The 22096-nt window shown below is 35.3% G+C and overlaps 3 protein-coding genes across 6 annotated transcripts; 2 read left to right on the top strand and 1 right to left on the bottom strand.

Annotated features, from left to right (window-relative positions):
• Positions 1 to 765: 765 nt before the first annotated feature.
• On the bottom strand, positions 766 to 6502 carry zgc:171686. Of its 2 annotated transcripts, NM_001111153.2 has the most exons (6): positions 6245 to 6502; positions 5690 to 6019; positions 5124 to 5420; positions 4930 to 5043; positions 3766 to 3833; positions 766 to 1244 (listed from the first exon to the last, which is right to left on the bottom strand). In NM_001111153.2, exons 1-6 carry the CDS (start codon positions 6336 to 6338, stop codon positions 1197 to 1199), a joined length of 951 nt encoding a protein of 316 aa, NP_001104623.2. In that variant the 5' UTR covers positions 6339 to 6502; the 3' UTR covers positions 766 to 1196. The 2 variants fall into 2 exon arrangements, with proteins under 2 accessions (NP_001104623.2, XP_073792623.1); XM_073936522.1 differs by lacking the exons at positions 3766 to 3833; positions 4930 to 5043; positions 5124 to 5420 and having other exon boundaries at positions 6245 to 6476.
• A 5024-nt stretch (positions 6503 to 11526) lies between these two features.
• On the top strand, positions 11527 to 14572 carry si:dkey-253d23.11. The gene is made up of 3 exons (XM_009296120.4): positions 11527 to 11588; positions 12265 to 12446; positions 13230 to 14572. Exons 2-3 carry the CDS (start codon positions 12392 to 12394, stop codon positions 14441 to 14443), a joined length of 1269 nt encoding a protein of 422 aa, XP_009294395.1. The 5' UTR covers positions 11527 to 11588; positions 12265 to 12391; the 3' UTR covers positions 14444 to 14572.
• Positions 14573 to 16307: 1735 nt separating this feature from the next.
• si:dkey-253d23.9 lies at positions 16308 to 20641 on the top strand. Of its 3 annotated transcripts, XM_017353080.4 has the most exons (4): positions 16308 to 16363; positions 16762 to 16863; positions 17028 to 17205; positions 19082 to 20641. In XM_017353080.4, the coding sequence occupies exons 3-4, from the start codon at positions 17151 to 17153 to the stop codon at positions 20311 to 20313; spliced, it is 1287 nt and encodes a 428-aa protein (XP_017208569.1). In that variant the 5' UTR covers positions 16308 to 16363; positions 16762 to 16863; positions 17028 to 17150; the 3' UTR covers positions 20314 to 20641. The 3 variants fall into 3 exon arrangements, with proteins under 3 accessions (XP_017208569.1, XP_073792267.1, NP_001107959.1); XM_073936166.1 differs by lacking the exon at positions 16762 to 16863 and having other exon boundaries at positions 19088 to 20641; NM_001114487.1 differs by lacking the exon at positions 16762 to 16863 and having other exon boundaries at positions 16318 to 16363.
• The last annotated feature ends 1455 nt before the right edge of the window (positions 20642 to 22096 follow it).

The following is a 22096-nucleotide window of genomic DNA, read 5'->3' as shown; positions in this document are numbered from 1 at the left end:
TTCTTAACATTTTTCAACCAACAGCTGCGGTAAGAAGAGGTTTAGCAATTAGGCCTAAGTAAACTCGTTGATTATTCACGATGATTTCCGTCAAATGTTGGTTTCTTTCAATAAAGTTGCTGTCCTTTTAAAAAAATTTCTTAATTTGAGCTTGGTTAGGTCTCAAAACAAGGAATAAGGAGTCTTGTTTCATATGTAAAATTTCTATTTCATGTACTCGTGAACACAACATCTATAATACTAAATTTAAGGGTTTGGGGATTTTTTTTTTCTACACACGTTTAAATGGAATGTCCGAATGTATACGTGAAGTGTGTTTAATTTTCTGACTGAGCAGTTTGAGTTATGCAAGTTTTTGACTCTATGATGGCATAAAAACAAAAATATTTTTGCATATATATATATATATATATATATATATATATATATATATATATATACATATATATACATTTTTAAGGTAACATAGGCTACTTATTTTAGCTTTCAAAATACACAAACTGGTGATATTAAAGTGGTTTAAAATATCTAAATTCGGTTGGTCTCAGCTATTTAAATAAAGTGTTGATTAAAGGAATATGGCTTATTTTTTTTCAACTTTAACCCATGTAAACTGCTCATCTAAATCCCACTGGAGCTCACAGCATATTTCGGCACTCTCTGGAATCAAGAAACTACATTTCTTAAAATTGCCTATCATTAAACGTACATTAAGAGATTGTAGCTCAAGGGATACTGTAACAGTCACCACCAGGAAACCAGTCATTATCTCACAGTGCTTTTTATAAACAGGATGAGGGAGGAGAAGTGATAAACAGGAACACAGAACAATGTTCGGTCTGTTTGACTCATTAAAACACCAAGAAGTATTTATAATAATGGAACCTTGCTTTACAGCAGTACAAAATGTATTTAAAAACAGACAAATCAAGCAAAAATAAAACCTATAAATAATGCGATCTATAAAAACAGAAATGAACAGTGCAAGTACTAAGCAAGAACTTCCGATTCTTTAATACTGATATCTTCTGTATAAAAATACTGGCTCTGTGAAACAGGAGTTAAATATTACTCACTGTTCTGGAAGTAAACCTTGACTTTAACATAAGTAGAAAATATTAAACATACAGTAAAAAACGTGGCAGTGTTGATTTATGATAATAACAGTAAATATGAACAGATCCTGGATCCTCAACTCATGTCCTGATACTTGAGTACACTGTGTGATCTTCCGTAATGACGTCCTGCAAGAAAACACAAGGGTCATAAGCATTAATTAGATACAAGCTAATTCATAAACAGACATTAGGACATTTTATGAGCAGGGTTAAAATCTGCAAGCCTTTAATTAGCTATTTCTGTGCTGGGTTTTGTTAAAAAGAATCAAATTTTTAAAGTCTAGAAGCAAAAACATAACACATCAAATAATAATACAAAATACTTCCTAACTTAAAGGCTTACAATGTTAGTTCTAGCCACTTATATGGTAGACAAAGCTACAGCAGCTCTTTCATATAACTAATCTAGACAAATTATACTGTACACAAATTTAAACAGGTAAACAATTGCATATTATTCAGTAATATTTACTCAAATGATTATGAAAACAGAATACATACATACATTTACACATTTAAGTAAATAGAAAAACTGAATCATGCACTCACAAATCTCTCAAAAAAAAGAAAGGAAGTTTAAAGTTTGAGCACTCAAAGCGTCCTTGTTTGATCAAAAGCAGCCTTTATTTAAACTGAACTTTCTCTTTGGTGTCAGTATGACTGTAACCACAACCGCAGGATTACACACATAAAGATACTTTTCAAAAGGGGATTTTTTACAGTGGTGTCATAAAAGAACCATTTTGGTTCCTTAACCATTTCAATGGTGAGTTTTCCTGTGTTTAAAAGAAATGCTACACTCTTTTTGCCCATTTCAAGAGTTCACACTTAGCTGATAATCAATAAAGCGTATTTGGCATGCTGTCCCGTAATATCCTCGAGCCCGGGCCTCCCTCCCGTTAGAAGGCCGAGAGGGGAGTTCGAGGTCAGGTAGGTCTTGAGAACTCCCCTGCTTGTCACCGTGAGAAGTGTAAACTAAGGTTGTAATGGGTGATAATTTGTTTTAGTCGATTGGCTATGGTTATGTTTTTGGACGGTGGGAGGAAACCGGGGAACCTGGGGAAAACCCATGCGAACACGGGGAGAACATGTAAACTCCACACAGAAACACCAACCGGCCCGATGGGTAGGACTGGCGGTGTTCCTGCTGTGAGGCAACAGTGCTAGCCACTGGGCCACCGTGTCGCCCCATCAGAAAAAAGTGGGAGGATGTAGGGGTGGAAAGGGGGGGAGTTTCAAGATGAAGATAACTGGAGTGAAAAACTCAGGTTATTTATAATGCTTCTGTAATCATCTAATAGGGCTGATTACGGAGCTAACAAGGAGCCAGCCGTGTTGATTATAAGCACGTGATCCTCTCGAAATTAGTTTATGAATAAACCGCACTTCATAGCTTCCATATAGATAAACAGTTTAGTTTAACCATTTGTGAATGCATTCAGCTCCAAGGTCTAGGTAGGAGTACTTTTAGTTTAGCTTAGCATACATTTACATTTAGCAGACACTTTTGTCCCAAATGACTTACAAATGAGGAGACATTAGGCGATTCAACTCTTCTCTGACTGAAAATGAAAAGTTGCTATTTTCTAGGCAAATATGGAACTATACTCTTATTCTGGCATAATAATCAAGCAATATTGCTGCAGTACTAAGACTGCAGCTAGAGCTGAGCCTTAAAATTGGCTAGCCTCTATATATACAACGTGACCACCTCCTTACTCTGGCAACATGACTTGCAACCATTTTGTGAGATGATTCGGAACCTACTTTAGTGCAGATCCTGAACCATATCTATTTAATCCAGAATACATGGAAGTTTTTGATTTTCAAGTTTTTTAATATTATTGTGCCTGTTGCACCATGGTGAAATAAGGCTATTTTAGCCTGTGAGTGTTTCTTTAACAGCCTCATTCACACTGAATGCGTCTTTGCTTCTAAAAACATGAGACGCTTTGCTTTGGAATGATTTGAAAAAAAGTGCAGCATAACTTATGAGGGTGTCTGGACACAGCCACCGAACACTTTTAAACAGAAACCTGTGAACAGTTGCCCCGCGTTTGAGTTCTTTTAAATGCTCTGTTGCTGCATTTGAAAGCAGTGCTGCATGAGAAAAGTGTTTTAACTTGACATTGCATCAAACGTGGTGCTCACGTCTTTAACATACACAAGATATGAGCATAACAGTAACACACATCCGTCAAGTGTATCGTTACATTGAAAAACAATAGAAAAGTAGTGCATTTGAAAGGAATAATGCATTCTGTGTGAACAGTACACTTAGAATATTATTTGCTTAGAACAGTCAAAGTCCTTTTAAGGCTAGTCATTTCACTCGGCGGCCATCTTTGAAATGCCTTTCGGCCAGTATGCTCGGCATTCAGTCTAAATGGCAAAACATCAAATTCTCCAAAACTGTTTATCAAGCTTACGATTACATTACATATTTGGAATCACCAATAAAACTACACAACTGTTCATAAGTTTTAGATTCTAAATGTTCAAATTAAACAAAATTGGCATTTTTTAGGTTGCCCAAGGTAATGCGCACTCGAAAAGATCGAGATCACGACACCAGCCTCATTTATGGCCGTGATACACATTATCATCCTGGAATATGGACACAATTTTTACAATAATACAATCTTACCGTATTCTGAAGACGTTGTGTACAGAATATTGGTTCAGCATAATCCATCTCTTCCTCTTGAATATTGGCTGAATTGATAAGAAAACGTATTTTAAAAAATTGTATAAATTTTTATACAATATACATCCGTTCCACCACATCCCAAAGGTGCTCTATTGGATTTAGATCTGGTGACTGTGGAGGCCATTTGAGTATGGTGAACTCATTGTCATGTTCAAGAAACAAGTCTGAGATAATTCACGCTTTATGACATGGCGTGTTATTCTGCTGGAAGTAGCCATCAGAAGATGGGTACACTGTGGTCATAAAGGGATGAACATGGTCAGCAACAATATTCAGGTAGGCTGTGGCGTTGACAAGATGCTCACTTATTACAAATTGGCCCAAAGTGTGCCAAGAAAATATCCCCCACACCATTACACAACCACCAGCCAGAACTGTTGATATAATGTAGGATGGATCCATGCTTTCATGTTGTTGACACCAAGTTCTGACCCTACCATCCGAATGTATTAGAAGAAATTAAGACTTATCAGACCAGGCAACGTTCTTGTATTGTCCAATTTTGGTGAGACTGTTTCCTGTTTTTAGCTGACAGGAGTGGCAGCTGCTGTAGCCCATTCGACTCAAGGGTTACCATGTTGTGTGTTTAGAGATGCTCTTCTGCATACCTTGATTGTAACGAGTGGTTATTTGTTTTACTATTGCCTTTGTATTAGCTGAAACCAGTCTGACCATTCTCCTCTGACCTCTGGCATCAACAAGGCATTTGCGCCCACAGAACTGCCACTCACTGGATATTTTCTCTTTTTCGGATCATTCTCTGTAAACCCTGGAGATGGTTGTGTGTAAAAATCTTAGTAGATCAGCAGTTTCTGAAATACTCAGACCAGCCCGTCTGGCACCAACAACCATGCCACATTTAAAGTCACTTAAATCACCTTTCTTCCCCATTCTGATGCTCGGTTTAAACTGTAGCAGATCGTTTGACCATGTCTACATCCCTAAATGCATTCAGTTGCTGGCATGTGATTGGCTGATTAGAAATTTGGTTTAACGTGCGCAGTTGGACAGGTGTACCTAATAAAGTGGCCGATGAATGTACATAAGGTATTTTTAAGTAATACTGAGATTTCTTAATTTAGCTTAATTTAAAAAACTTGCCTTTTCCCATTTGTTTACATTTTCTGCGGTGACAGCACAGTAATACAGCACACACCAATGCCAGAAATACAGCAAAAGCACTCGGCAGTATTATGTGTGAGCGCTGAACAGCCCCTGAAGATAAAGAAGGAAGATGAAATACTCACATTTTTATTTCACTAAACACAAATGGAGGTTATGAGACCCTGTGATACCTGAACATGTCTGACAGTGTTGCGTGTTGTTGAGGTGTGTAGTCTGGTTGGTGAATGAATAAGCCACAACGCAGCTGTACGAATCATCCAGACACTCCAGGTGCAGATAAATGCTGTTGTTAAGATCAGACACTTCAATGCTGGAGAATAAACTGTTTCCTTTGTACCAGGAGAGACTCGCATTGCTCACGTTCAACACAGAACAGTTTAGCACACATTTGGGGACTGATGATGATGATGATGAAGGATTTTGAACTGATGTAGATTTCTCTGTGATGAGAGGAGTGGGCAGACGAGCTAGAAAAATGCACATTATTTAAATGCAATTAATTTTAATCTCTATAATAAGACAGTTTCTCGAACAAGCAGGTTATCAAACAATTGTTTTGTTGTGGACGACTTACAAAAAAGAGTGAAAACACAATTGTTGTACTTGCATATTGATATGCATATACTTTAAATGTGGGGTTACAATCCTGCTCTAACATTATAACTAATTTTAAACCTATTGCTTTGCATTCTGATATTTCTAAAGTTTCTAGTCACCACCACGGGCATTAACTCACCATAGACAGCAACACTGAATCTCAGGTATGAAGATCCTCCACTGCTGATGATGTTTAGTTTATACAGTCCAGAGTGTACAATTCTAATTTTTGTGATGGTCAGAGATCCAGTTTTATTGTCCATCTTCAGTCTGTCTCCATATGTCCCATTACTGTCATAAAAATCTATGTTCTGCTTATAGATTTCAGCTATCCGACTCTCATGAGGTCCAAACATCCACAGTATCTGATAATCTCTTTTTACATCAGTAACATCTGTATTCAGAAGGACAGAGTCGCCCTCCATCACAGATACTGACTTTACTTCATCTGTATCAGCACCAAACACACCTGGGGAAAAATAATAGGATATTTATTTTGTCTGTTTAACAAAGTATTTTTTTAACAAACTGAATATTTATAAGGTAGATCCACTAATTATCTCATGTAAAGAGAGACAGTTTAACGTTCCAGTATTCTGAATACTAAAAAACAAATAAAACAAAAACATGCCCAGAGATTTAAGTAGAGCAGTTATTTAAACAACGCTAACAGACAAAAATGAGGACCACATACCATTTGCGATCAACAAACACAAACAAAAGAAGAATCCGTTGTCAATGAGTCTCCTAAACCGCTCAACAAACATCCTCTGAAAAAAAATCCACATTAAACAAAAGAGCGCGAGCGAAAAGTTACATCGGTGACGGTGAGGTTCCAAAGCGCAGATTCATTTGCTCGATCTTTGATAGCAAAGTTAAAGCCTGATGATTACGTCCGACTTGATGTAAAGGCTGTACACTAGTGTACACTGAACACGACGCAATGCGCGAGCGTACTAGCCTACTAGAGCAAACTATTGCTTTCTTTTGCTTACTTTGCTCTCTACAGCACTTATAAGGTGTTAAATAACTTGAATCTTTATGGTCAAAAAAGTAAGTCTAATTTAGCCGTCGAGTTTATAAAAAAGAATGTCATTATGTAACTGCTTTGCCATTAAATCGACATGTTTCTTTTTCTTTTTTTAAAGGAAACAGCAGATCGGTACACAGTTGTTCATAATAATCCATCCATAACACATCATCTACGTCATCATCTGCTGCTGGCATCTATATAACTCTAAATACTAAGCCAAATAATTCAATTAATTTTTATCATGCATTTGGGTTTGATGCAGCTTCACAAGAAACAAATGGAAATTGCATTTATCCAGGACACATTAATATACCTGAAACACATTTCTATATGACATATACATAAAAGTTGTCAAATATTTGATCAAATTTTGTAAATACAATTGAAGTTGCTCAGTTTAAAATTACCATCTGTATTTTAAACACATTTTTAGTATTAAATTCCCCATGTTCCAGTTTTGAACGAGAGAGTTTTTAGGAGAGACTAATTTGCAACCACATGATTTATATTTGCTTATAGGCTCCATGATTTTGCATATTGTGCACTGCAGTGTTCATTGTCAATTCTCCATTTATATAGTGGACAAGTCTAGAGTCTTACTATACTATTATAGTCACAAAGTATGACACCTAGACCGCCTGAAACTGTAACAGAACCGTTCTTTCAGTTAACATCTAGAGTTTTTTAAACGTTGGGTGGTAAGCCACCATTTCCTTTACAGCTATAAGAGAAAGCATCTGTCAACCTTCTTATGAACATGTTTAACCTCCAAAAACTAGTGCTGATGCCTAAATTGGCTAATGCCAAAAGAAGTAACACCCTAAACACACAAGTTTTGGGTCACATGACACTGGTCAATTATGTTCAAGACCAAAAACAACTTTGTTGAAGCCTTATCTTCCACATCTGTATAACAAAACACACATTCATGCATATACATTACAAATGCACAAACAGGTTTGCTGTTCGAATGTAATTTAACAGCTGGTTCTTTAGCAATGTGATCATTTAACCTGTACTTTTGTTCCTTTTGTCTGATGAACAAAGCTTGACTCGGTTTTTTGACTTTCAAAACAGTGACGTACTGGCTGTATTCATATCAGCAGCAATTGCGTCATCAACAAAAGAGAAGATAGACAGGAATGTTCCTCAGCATATGGTAGTAAACAATAATTCTATCAGTGATGTAAAGTAACAAATTGCAAATACTTAAATTACTGTGGTTTTTCTCAGGAATTGTACTTTAAGTAGTTTTAAAAATGTGTACTTTTACTGGAGTACATTTTTAGTTCTGTATTGGTATTTTTACTATTGTCCTTCAACTTGCAGTCACTATTTTAAATGCTTGTCTTGTGATTCCCATCCAATCAAAACACTGAAGACATGGATGCTTTATAACTGCAGCAATCATGTCCAGTGTGTAGCGTTGGTGCAAAATTAACACACAATGACTGAAAGACTGTTTAGATTACGTTACTGATGAGAAGATGAAGAATGTCAACTAAATGATGGCTGAAATCTTCAGATGGCCTTAAGCAAATAACAAGATGTACTACATAATGTTACGTTTTCAAACAAATGCACAATTTATGTGTATTCTATCAGTGCTGCATGAAGTTGGTTTAGGATAAAATAATTTACCACACTTTTTAACACAATTTGCAGGGTATAAGGTGAAATAGTTTTCATTGCGTATAACTCAATACTCTTGAGAACTTTTCAAAAGGCTACATTTACTCAGAGTAGTATTTAGAACAGACAATTTTTAACATGTTTGAGAGGTAATGGTACTTTTAGCTGAGTATGATTTTTCAGTACCCTTGCTACTGCTTGTTGTTAACCTTGTTACTATATATGTGTTCCAGTTCCCTTAAAAATTCTCAATGCATTTGTTTCCAGTGAAGTGCAGAGGTCTGGTAAGGGAGATTCTCATCTTTTGTTAGCAGATGCAGCCCTTTAACCACTCCTACACCTTGTACACAATAACACGCAAGTGCACTCTCTTGTGAGCCAATTATAGGTTAGCCAAAATACCACCTGCTGCATTCACCAAAAACAACAACACAAAAAAGCGCTTGATCGTCGACTCTGACCTATATAGGTCTGACCACATGCATCTTTTTGGTTATGAAACTGAGCTGCTAGAAGCCTCTTAAGTTTATTCTAATCCTAAAAAAGGTCACAAGCACAAGCACTTTAGCACAAGTGCAAAACAAAGTAATTATGCGCTTTATGATATTATTTAGACCCTCTATAGGGACAAGGACGTAGCGGGTCTGTTTATTTGAGTTGGGTCTGTTTATTTGTCGTTTCCTTTTTTAAAACACCCAAAACGTGAAGCAATCTTGGAGAGGACCCACAGATAAAATAAACAAAAATATATTCCCTACACCCAAATTAAACTTAATACACTTTTTATACCACATTTAGTAATGGAAGTGCGGTGTATGTTCAGAGGTAAATGAAACATACATTCCTACATTGCAAAACAACAATTTTTGATGTTTAGGATGATCCAACTTAGTCTTGCTGATATCCTGGTAGACTGTAGCTCGAGAGAACTTATTAGCTTTCATTGTAGTATTTTCCTGAATAGAGAATCCTGATTGATTCCAGTCAAAGGGATTATATTCACCTTCAATTAGATACAAACCATGAATTTATTTTGTTGTTGTTGTTGTTGTTGAACACACAAGATATTTTGAAGAAAAGCTGCAAACCTGTAACCATTGACCTGCATAGTAGGAAAAACAGATAGCTTACAATGGAAATCAATGGTTACATGTTTCTAGCTTATTTCAAAATATTCTCTTTTGTGTTCATGAGAAGAAAGAAACTGTTAAAAGTTTGAAACAAGTAACGAGTGAGTAAATTGTGATCCTTATTTTTATTTTGGTGATATATACCCTATATATAGATCATAGACATATAATCATCAGTAACTACACTATCCTCAAAGCGTATAATTCCGAACTTGAAAGCATTATAGGGCCCCCTGGTGGCGCCTTGAAAATTATAGGTTCTTGACTTCAAAGGAATGGGATGTGGGTCAAACTAGTAAAATCTAATTACACTTCAAATTAATGTTTCTAATTATATCTGTCAGTTCAGCTAGTTATAGTTATATTTTTAATATGAGTGACGTATCTCCACAAGTGTTTGTTTTTATTTATTATGCTTGTAGTTCGTTTTTTAAAGCCCTCCCCCTAACCACCCCAGATTGTTTCGTAATGCTGTGGTCCATTGTCTGCTTATCTCAACTGCTTTTGATCTCGAACACACACACATCCGGTGGGGGACAGAGCAAACTGCCGCGAATTTCAAAGGAAGTTGGAACTGTTGAAAGTCGGCACTCAGGGCTATTTTATTCACTTACTTACTCTATGTTAATTATGTTATTCACTTTATTAACATTAGGTAAGTACAGATGACTGTGAGTCATTTATAAACGAATCATAACAAAAAAAATTGTTAGTTTACTAGTTTGTTATTTCACTGGTTAATTTTCACTGGTGAAAGTCCAAACACTGAAGAGCAAATCCATCTATCCTAGCTTCACAAGTCCCAAAACCATGCAAGCCAGTGGCTACAGTAGCAAGGAACAAACTTCACCAATAAACAATGGTCATCATAACCACATATTTTGATGCTAACATTTTCTAAATATTTAAAAAGAAGAAATATGAGAATAATACTTGTTTTCAAATTACAAATGTATTACTTCATACATCGTTGGAAATAAAATAGTAATGGGAATAGCTATAGTTTCTAATTTAAAAATTGTTAGTTTTAAATTAGAAACTGTCGCCTATTCCTACATAGCAACATTTCTCTGACCCAGATCTGGCCCACACAATCAGCTATTGCTTGGCCCACTTGCTGCAGTGAATTACGGTACAGGATTGAACTAAGTCTAGCTTCCATACAAGGGCCAAACATGGACTGTATCTGGGCCAAGTCTCAGCTAATTTAATAACCCATAACTGGGCCAAATATGTTGGTGTGTCACAACTGCAAAGAATTTAATAAACCCATGAAGTATTTTGCTTTGCCACACATTTACTTGAAGCAACCTAATGGGTAGAAATTTTCTTTATTTAAAAATAATTTAAATGTATTATAATAGTGGGTCAAGATAGGCCAAACTTACATATACATTTTTAACATCTGGGCCAAGTCTTGGGTGCCACCTTAAAGACGGTGCTACCTCTGCCAAACCTGGGCCATGTTTGGCCCACATGCTGTATGCCAGTGCCAGAAAAATGCCTGCTGTGCCAGCTTCATGCCAAATCTGGAATAAAGAGTTTTTTTCATTCTTCATTAAAGAGATCAGTGTGACTTTAGAGAGAGAGAGAGAGAGAGAGAGTAATTTAAAGCAGTTTTTTTAAAGAGGTTTGGCTGGTTGTCCACATACATGGACCCTGAAACTACTATTTTCTTTAAATTCTGGCCAGTGTAAGGATTTTCAGAAATCTGGTAATAGTGGGGGTGTGTGATCACTACAACCAAGGTTTTTGTCTCATAGTGTCATCGTGTGCGCTGTTTCCTACTGTTTAATTGCCAGACATCTTTATTTTATAGCTAAGCCTAATGCTGGGTTCAGACCAAATGCAGAGCACTGGAAGATGGGACTTAGGCATAAATTTTGCCATGCAGAGATTATTCGGCTCTCTTCATGTGTTGGCATTATATCAGCATGCCCTTCACAGTTCTTCACAGTGTTTTTTTTTTTGTTTTTTTTGCATTTTCATGTGTATGGATTTTTCAAATAAAGGCAGGAAAAACGTATAAAAACCCGTGGATGTTTTGTTATTTTTAGATTTGAGTTCAAATATGCAATGCAAGTAATTTAGGCACACGTTGATCATTTTAATGCGTTTAAATTTATCTAGCGATAGATGGCGCTAATGTACTTACACAGCTGCGATCTGCCGCCATGAAACAAAAGGAGAAGTAGCCATCACAATCACCAGCGCAACCCAACGCCGAGTCTTCAGAGCTTGAGGTGATCGATTTTCACATCTTTATACAATTATGAAAACATTCATGTTGAAATGATATGTTACAGGGCGATTTCTGTATTGTTGTCATCAAGTAGTGCTATATTAGCGTCTTTTCTTGCGCATGCTAACTGAAATAAACATTTACCTCAGATAGCTGGAGAATTAATGTTAAATAATGTTAGACTTAAGGGGTTGTTTATTTACTTAAAGTGGGCTGTAGTTGGATTTGGCTTCTGAGATTGAAAACATTTCACATTAATAATATGTTGGTACTACTATTTGTTATGGGTGTTTCCCTATTCATTGTTTTACTGCCTCTAAAATGATAATATACAAAATAACATAAAGGTAAACCAAGCACAACGTTTGTGTTTTCACAATCAGTGTTATATTTTCAGAACACAAGACTCAATGATTAAGTCAATGTGGTGTATTTATTACAATCTAGTACAGGATCTACATCCTCCACTGGGGGTGAATCTGCTGAAATATTAGATTATTTAACAGCAAATAAAACAACAGTAAGTCAAAAATTCTCAGCAGATTTGACTGTCGACTGTATCTGCAGTTCATGTATTGTGTCAGTTATTTTTCTAACTGTCCAAAAGAACTGGTTGTTATAAACATTAAACAACATTGTTATGAAGTTAATAACTGATTTATGTTTGATTTTTGCAGATTTTCTTCTCCAACCACACAGCAATTCTTCCTCAGTGAAGCTAATATTACGTTGATTAATAGTTAATGATGAAATATCACTATTAACCAGCAGGTGAAGAATAGTTTATCAGGGCACAGTAAGAATATGAGTGATCCAGAATCCTGCACAATAAAACTGGAAGATGTTGAAGAGCAAACAGGTTGGTGATTATTCCTGATTCTTTTTCTTCTGGCCTTTTTTATAGAAGTAGTACCGTTGGCACCCTCAGGGGCAAAATGTTTTCAGAAGCTTGATGATGATGAATACAAGGAGAAACATTTTTAATCAATTGTAACATATTTGTTTGCACCACTGCAAAGGCAGGGTAGAAATGAGACATGCTCTAATATCCCCGTCTGAAAGGCAGACCATGTTATCAGTTTTTTCTCATTAACTGCAGGGAAAGAGGTAAACAAAATCCCTTATCAATTTCATAAACATCATAAAACCAGCTGTACGTGTAAAGCACAAATAATGTCTTTCAATTTGGTCACGTCCTTCATCCTTCAACCAATCTCAATCATTGTAAACTTCTTGCTTTTCTGTATGATCAGTTGCTCTGTTTTTTAGATGTTTGCTCCCTTTTTTTGCAGTCTGAAGTGCGTCGAACGCACAAAATGCTCAATTTACGCTACAGGATGTCTAATCCAATCTTTGAATTGACTTCACATGAAAATCACACGCACTTCATCCGCATTTGCTCACGGCACAGGCTGCAACAACCCCTGATTTAATTAGGATTTAATTAATAATTTAGCAGGATTGTAAAAATTTGTGACTATTTGTTGATTTTGCGCTGGATTCAGCAATCGTGGAATCACTAAAAACTAGAGGGCCAGATAAAATGAGTTAAGGCATTGTTCTGATGTTGTTTCCTTTTGCATTTCTTTCTTTTTTTTTATCTATGATGTTTTTCTTTTAATCGTTTTTACTTTTGTTTTAGACCTGCTAAATGAAAACAAAGAGGAGGAACCGATTAAAAGGGGAGAGAAAAATGACATCAAAACTGCAGAAAAACTGTCATTGAAAAAAAAAGTGAACCTTAAACTTCACATGAAGATTCATAAAGAAATGAAGCCACACACATCTGACAAGATTTCCACAGGAGAAGAAGCCCTTACAGATAACATGAAAATCCACTCTGAGGATACAGTGAACGATTGTGATGAGACTTTCACAAATACGGGAGATCTTAACACACAAGTCTTAACTCACACTGGAAAGAAAGTGTACACATGTGATTTATGTGGGAAGAGTTTTCGTGATCCAAGTACATTAAAAATCCATCATAAAAGACACAAAGGTTTGAGGGATCAGGTTTGCTCTACATGTGGCAAGACCTTTTTTACAAATAGCGCTTTAAAAGATCACCAGTTAGTTCACTCTACAGAAACGCCTTATAAATGTTCATACTGTGACAAAAGATTCAAACGGTTACAATATGTGAAAATACATGAGAGAATCCACTCTGGAATACAGCCGTACACCTGTGATCAGTGCGGGAAGAGTTTCAAATATAAAAGAGCTCTAGCTTTACACGGCATAATCCACACCGGAGAGAAGCCGTTCACATGTGATCATTGCGAGGCGAGTTTTGCCAGAAGGGACGGCCTTGTTAATCATAAGAAACTCCACACCGGAGAGAATATGCACAAATGTGATCAGTGTGGGAAAAGTTTCAGAAGGTTTAGTGTTTTTAAAGAGCATCTGCTGACTCATACTAGAGAGAGAATCTATAAATGCGACCAGTGCGATAAAAGCTTTTTTAGGCCAGGTTTCCTAAGGGACCACCTAAAAGTTCATACAGATGAGAGGCCATACGTGTGTTATTTGTGTGGGAGGAGTTTTCGTTATACAAGTGCATTAAAGTTACACCAGAAAAGGCACGGCGGTGTGAAGGATCATGCTTGCTCTGAGTGTGGGAAGACTTTCATTACGCATAAAGCTCTAAAAGATCACCAGTCAGTTCACACTACAGAAACGCCTTATAAATGTTCATACTGTGACAAGAGATTCAAACGGTTACGATATCTGAAAATACACGAGAAGATCCACACTGGAGAACAGCCATACCAGTGTAATTTATGTGGGAAAAGGTTCACTTATTCTGCTACTCTGTACAGTCATAAAAAACGAGCATGTGTGAAAACAGAGTAAGCAGTTTTGAGTTCTGATCTTGTGCATTTTAATGTGATTCTGCCTAGAGCTGATAGTTTTGATAATTGATCACGTTTTGTAGTTGGTTAGAATGTACCAGTTGTAACTTAATAAAACAAGATAATCATTTCTGCTTTTGAGCTTATATATTTTTTAGTAGTTCTAGATGCCGGTTATGGTCTTGCATGTTTTCTTCAGATGTCATCAATGCACCAACTGGCAAGGGAAAAATAGTTCAGGCATACAAGACTTTAAAATGCATTCAATTGTTGTTAACATTAATGTAAATAAGAAGCACCCCAGTTATTTAGAACTCTTAATCCTCTGAATTTAGTGTAGAATTATGGGTTGTCAAAAAATTAAATAGAATCATTTTTTTTTCTATTTTTATTGACAGAGTAAAAGGTAAAACCACCAAACTATTAGTAGGTGCAGAATTCACCTATCTTACTGAGATTTATTCTTGGTTTGTTTATTTATTTATTTATAGTTTACATCGTTTCCTGTAATGCATCAGCTGTGTTTAAAATTAAACCCATGAAAACCTCTATATTCAAATTACCCAATATACTAATATCTACAAATATGAGGTATATATCACAATACACCACAGGTTACTCTAGAAAAACTAAAGTATACTCAGAGTATCCGTGGGGTCTTAAAAAGTCTTTAATTTAAAAAACACAATTTTAGGCCCTAAAAAGTCTTAAATTCACTTAAATATTGTGATGTGTGTCTTAAATCATTTTAAACAGGTCTTAATTTTCCTTTGTCCAAGTAAAGCTACCTAATTGAGCCGGAATCCATCCAGTCACCATCGATTCATCCTAATAAAATCAGGGAAAGAAAACTAAAAACAATTACACAATTTCCTCATGATAATATCAGAGCCTTTACATTATCCTTTACACTATCTCATTCGTGCAAAAAATAATATTATAATAAATAAATAAAAAAATAAGGGGGAGTAGACATAATACATGTAAATAGGCATGAAACTTAAGGTTTTATAACAGAAATGCATTAGGTTGAATAGAAGTTACACTCAACCAATTTGGACCAAAAGCCAACAAATATGTTTTTGATTATTTATGTATAAATATACTTTTAACCATGTATGTTTAACAATTATCATTTAAAAAAAAAGTAATATTATGTTCAAACTAGTGCATGCAACTAGAGTTCTCTTGTTTTGACACATTAAAGTGTCGCTAAAAAATAATTTCCATTCAATTTTTTTTTTTCCTGTGTCAAGCAAAAAAAATATTTGAAAAATCCATTTGGCAAAACTGGGCCATTAGAAATACTAATTAGGGTTTAGTCTTAAATAAGTCTAAAATTTAATTTATATTGGTCCTAAAAGGGTCTTAAAAAGTCCTAAAGTTGGCTTGATAAAACGTGCAGAAACCCTGTACATAAAGCATTACAGTTCATGATAGGTACTATAGTGTGGTTCCAAAACACAAGTGTTTGCTAAAAATTTCTATAGGAGTTTCAATGTGGGTAAGTTGTTAAAAACGTATTGTTTTACAAAGGTAACTTTCTACAAAAATGTATTTTATGCTACTTGTATTATAGGTTACTAAATTAAACATGGTTTTATAACCATAAGTATGGTTTAACTGTTTTTTTAAATGGTAAAAATACATAACTACAAAATTAACAATGTAACTTTTGTCACCTTTGTTGCCTGTTAGCGTTTAAAAATTAATTTAACAGCTTTTCTTAACTTCTAGGTTTAGGGTAATAAAATATGCAGTGCAAGTAATTTAGGCACACGTTGATTATTTTGGTGCAACGTATCTAGCGATAGGTGGCGCTAATGAACCTATACATCTGCGATCCGCAGCCATGAAACAAAATTAGAAGTAGCCATCACAATCACCAGCGCAACGCAACGCCGAGTCTTCAGAGCTTGAGGTAATCGATTTTCACATCTTTATGAAAACATTTATGTTGAAATATTATGTTACTGGGCGATTTCTGTATTGTTGTCATGAGGTAGTGCTATATTAGCGTCTTTTCTGGCGCATGCTAACTGAAAGAAACATTCACCTCAGAAAACGTTAACTGAAAAATTAATGTTAAATTCATTAACGTGTTCAACTTAAGTCGTCGTTCATTTACTCAAGGAGAGTTATGCTTGGGTTTGGTTACTGAAATTGAAAACATTTCACATTAATAAAATATTGGTACTACTATTTGTTTCCCAAGTCATGATTTTACTGAGTCTAAAATGCTCAAATATTTATATACAAATTAACATAAAGGTAGACCAAGCACAATGTTTGTGTTTTCACGATCTGTTATATTTTCAGACAACAAGATTATCAATGATAAAGTCTAAAACAGGATCTACATCCTCCACTGGGGATGAATCTGCTGAAATATTAGATTATTTAACAGCAAATAAAACAACAGTAAGTCAAAAATTCTCAGCAGTTTTTACTGTCGACTGTATCTGCAGTTTATGTATTGTGTCATTTATTATTTTTTTAACTGTCCAAAAGAACTGATTTACAGGCAGGAGCCAATCTTCATATTGTTATAAAGTTAATAACTGATTTATGTTTGATTTTTGCAGATTTTCTTCTCCAACCACATAGCAATTCTCCTTCAGTGAAGCTCATATTACTTTGTCAGTAATTGATGAAATATCGCCATCAACCAGCAAGTGAAGAATAGTTTATGAGGGCACAGTGAGAATATGAGTGATCCAGAATCCTGCACAATAAAACTGGAAGATGTTGAAGAACAAACAGGTTGGTGATTATTCCTGATTCTTTTTCTCTGGCCTTTTTAATACTAGTAGTACCATTTGCATACTTTGGTGCATATTTTTTCAGAAGCTCGATGATGATGAAAACAATAGCAACATTTTTAATAAATTGTAGCATATTTGTTTGAACCACTGCCTCCTGCAAAGGCAGGGCAGAAATGAGACATGCACTAATATCCCCGTCTGAAAGGCAGACCATGTGATCGAAAGTGAAGAAAAGTAATTTCGATGGGGAAGATTATTGAAATTGATAAAAAACTTTGAGGGCAAATTAATGTTTACAAAATAATGAATGGCACAGACACATAGTTTATAACAAGCACTACTATATACAGTTGAAGTCAGAATTATTAGCCCCCTTTATTTATTTATTTATTTAAATATTTCCCAAATGATGTTTAACAGAGCAAGGACATTTTTATTGTATGTCTGATAATATTTTTTCTTCTGGAGAAAGTCTTATTTGTTTTATTTCGGCTAGAATTAAAACTGTTTCTAATTTTTTAAACTCAATTTTAGGGACAAAATTATCAGCCCCTTTAAGCTATATTTTTTCTCGATAATCTACGGAACAAACCACTGTTATACAATAACTTGCCTAATTACCTTAACCTGCCTAATTAACCGAGGTAAGCCTTTAAATGTCACTTTGAGCTGTATAGAAGTGTCTTGAAAAATATCTAGTCAAATATTATTTACAGTCATCATGGCAAAAATAAAATAGATGAGTTATTAGAGATGAGTTATTAAAACTATTATGTTTAGAAATGTGCTGAAAAAAAATTGCTCTCCGTTAAACAGAAATTGGGGAAAAATAAACAAGCTGTCTAAAAATTTAGGGTGGCTAATAATTCTGACTTCAACTGTACATGTAAACATTTAAACAGTACATTTAAACAAGGTGTGCTCAACCCTGTTCCTGAAAATCTACTTTCTCGCAGAGTTTAGCTACAACCTTGATCAAACACATCTGTCTTTAATTACCAAGTGATCCTTCTGATCCTACTTAATTGATTTAGATGCATTTGATCAGGGTTAGAGCTGAACTCTGCAACCTTTAAGCATCAATTAAAAAATCTTTTTCTGGCATGGAAACACATTCTATATTTAACCCTGTAGCAGCTTTACTGAAGAAAAACTCCTCTACTTAAAAGTGAAGGCAATAGAGGCTCACAATAACCCATAAGAGGCAGTCATTTTTTTGTGTGTGTACATCGCAGTTGCTAAAAACTATCAACAATTGACGCAACAAAGAGGACGTCACCTGGCCAAATCTGTAGACAGATGTTATTCGCCCAGTCTAGTGTCTCGCACACACAGTTAGATTTTAATGTTCATGCACATTAGGGATAGGCAGTATGATGGTATTTATTATTACCGTGCAGTAAATTAATCATAATAGATGTTTTTTATTTCATGTATACCACAAAATTTAAATAAGCGAACATGGCTAACTCACATGCTTGAACAAGATGCTGCTCATAAGACTGAAGGAAGCACTGACTCAGTTGTTCATAGTAAGATCAGGTCATCAATCCGAGGTGAACTTTTAGCTGTGATTTACATTAACTGCTTCACTCTGTGTACAGAATAACTCGGTGTACAATATCCCTCAGTAATTTAAACATTCACTTGTGTAGCGCTACAACCTCTTTTGACTAGCAACCTACCCCACGTCCTAAAGTAAACATGACTGATTGAAATTGGGCACTGTGAAACAGGAAAATGAAAGTAAAATACACATATAATATGAAGTTGTCATGAAATGACTTAAGGCATTTTTCTGATGTTGTTTCCTTTTGTATTTCTCTCTCTTTTTTATTTATGATGTTTTTCTTTTAAATCTTTTTTTACTTTAGTTTTAGACCTGCTGAATGAAAACAAAGAGAAGGAAGAACCGACTAAAAGTGGAGAGAAAAATGACATTAAATCCGCAGAAAAACTGCAGGATCCCTTATTGAAAGTAAAAGACAATCTATCTTTCACATGCCTTCAGTGTAAAAGGAACTTTTTGTGTGAGGAAAGTCTTAATCTTCACATGAAGATCCATAGAGAAGTGAAGCCACACACATCTGATCAATGTGAGAGGATTCCCACAGAAGAAGAAGCCCTTACGGATAACATGAAAATCCACACTGAGGAGGATACAGTCGGAAAGAAAGCGCACACATGTGATTTATGTGGGAAGAGTTTTCGTAAAACAGGTGATTTAAACATACATCAGAAAAGGCACAAAGGTTTGAGGGATCATGTTTGCTCCGAGTGTGGCAAGACCTTTTATACAAAAAGCTGTTTAAAAAATCACCAGAAAGTTCACTCTACAGAAACGCCTTATAAATGTTCATACTGTGAGAAAAGATTCAAACGGTCAATATATGTGAAAATACATGAGAAAATCCACACTGGAACACAGCCGTACACCTGTGATCAGTGCGGGAAGAGTTTCAGATATAAAAGAGCTCTAGGCATACACAGCACAATCCACACCGGAGAGAAGCCGTTCACATGTGATCATTGCGAGGCGAGTTTTGCCAGAAAGGACAGCCTTGCTAATCACATGAAACTCCACACCGGAGAGAATATGCACAAATGTGATCAGTGTGGGAAAAGTTTCAGAAGATACGATGTTTTTAAAGCACATCTGCTTAGTCATTCTAGAGAAAGAATCTATAAATGCGACCAGTGCGATAAAAGCTTTTTTAGGCTGGATTTCCTGAGGGACCACCTAAAAATTCATACAGATGAGAGGCCATACGTGTGTTATTTGTGTGGTAGAAGTTTTCGCTTTATGAGTGCATTAAAATCACACCAGAAAAGGCACGACGGTGTGAAGGATCATATTTGCTCTGAGTGTGGGAAGACTTTCATTACATATAAAGCCTTAAAAGCACACCAGTCAACTCACTCTACAGAAACGCCTTATAAATGTTCACACTGTGACAAGAGTTTCAAAAAGTCACAATATCTGAAAATACATGAGAAGAGCCACACTGGAGAACAGCCATACCAGTGTAATTTATGTGGGAAAAGGTTTACTTATTCTACTTCTCTGTACGGTCATAAAAAACGTGCATGTGTGAAAGCACAGTAAGTAGTTTTGAGTTCTGATTCTGTGTATTTTCATGTGATTCTGCCTAGAGTTAATAATTTTTTATAATTGACTAGCGGAGCATAACCAGGTATGAAGCCGAGCATCTGGTGATGTCTATGCATTCCAGACTTGAGGCTGTAATTTACTGCAAAGGATTTGCAACCAAGTATTAAAAAAATAAAAGTTTGATCTATGATTATTATTCTGTCCCATTACTTTTGGTTCCTTAACAAGTGGGAGGCACATATACAAACTGTTGTAATTTCTACACTGTTAACCTGATTCAGACGTAAATACACTCAAAATAAAGCTGACATTCTGCAGTGAATGCACATCTTGTTCGTTTAATTTCAAACCCATTGTGTTGGTGTTATACAGAGCCAAAAATGTTAGAATTTTGTTGATATATATGGACCTGACCGTATATATGTTTCTTTATTTAACTAGGTAAAAACCCATTGAGATCAAGATCTCATTTACAAGGGTGACCTGGCCAAGAGGTCTGCAACACATGATTTATAAAAAAAAACAAAATAGTAATAATAATATTAATAATAAATAGAAAATTAATATAATATAAAAATACAGTTCAGTTGTTCAGCTTTACCACATTTCAATATATTAAAAACACATACACTGAGAAATGGACTGTTGTTTGTTAAAAAGGATAGAGCAAAACGATGTCGCTCAGACATTTTTAGTTCAGACTGAAGAGCATTCCAGGATGAGGGGGCGGCATGACTAAAAGCTCGCTTCCCTATTTCAGTTCGAACCCAGGGAACAGTCACATGATAAGATTCACTTGAACGTAGGGTATACCAGCTTTTAGACTTATAAAGAAGGGAACATAGGTGTTAAGGCACCAGTATATGAAAAATAGCCCAGTCATTTTTTGTCATTATTTTTATAGACAGTGTAAAAGGTAAGACCACTAAACTATTAGTATTTCACTTTTCTTATTGAAATGTAGTCCCCGTTCAAATTATTTATTTTTATTTATTTTAAATTAAACATGAAAACCCAGTACTGATGCAGAGGACATTTTAATAATCATGAAATTATATTTTGGAGTACTATAACTATCATTATAACCGCCTATTTCAGGTCAACTTTTTCATTATATTTATATTTTTTGTTTTATGTATTGAAAATAATGAAATAAAGGCATCACAAATAATTTTGTGTCTGAACAATTACTGACTTGTAAAAGCTGAGAATAATTTGGTGATTTGATAACAATAAACTACAAATATAATTAAAAAGATATTTTAAAATAAGTTTTTTTTTTGATGTTTTGTTTTTAAGTTCTTGCTGCTAGTAGCCTACCTAAATTAGAATCCAGATTTGCAGGTGAGTGAAAAAGTTTTTCAAATCATGTTGATCAATATTATCAGCACATAATCAAATTAGACTTTTTTTTTAAATTTAGATTGGTAAAGCTTTTTTTATATGTAGTTTTGTACGAAATCGTCTGCAGCACTGTGGGAATTCATGTTTTAATTATTGGGGAACTTTGGTCTTTCATCATACGGTAGGCTAATCTGCTTTTACCAGAAACCCTTTGCAAACACAGAGGTCGTTTGCCTAACTGAAGATTCTGTTTGGTCAGAAAACTGTCAAACAGCTCGTTTACACATCTGTAACTATGATCACCTGAAAATGGGCAATTAACCCCCAAAAGCAACAAAGATGGATTAAACTCAGAAATCTGTTTTGGTTTGTAAAACAACATTTGGCGCATTATTCAAACCTTGGGGCTTCTGAGGTGAGTTAGCTAAAAACT

Source organism: Danio rerio, chromosome 22, assembly GCF_049306965.1.
Source record: "Danio rerio strain Tuebingen ecotype United States chromosome 22, GRCz12tu, whole genome shotgun sequence".
NCBI lineage: Eukaryota > Metazoa > Chordata > Actinopteri > Cypriniformes > Danionidae > Danio > Danio rerio.
The sequence above is the reverse complement of the archived record's forward strand: the minus strand, read 5'-3'. Positions and strand labels throughout refer to the sequence as shown.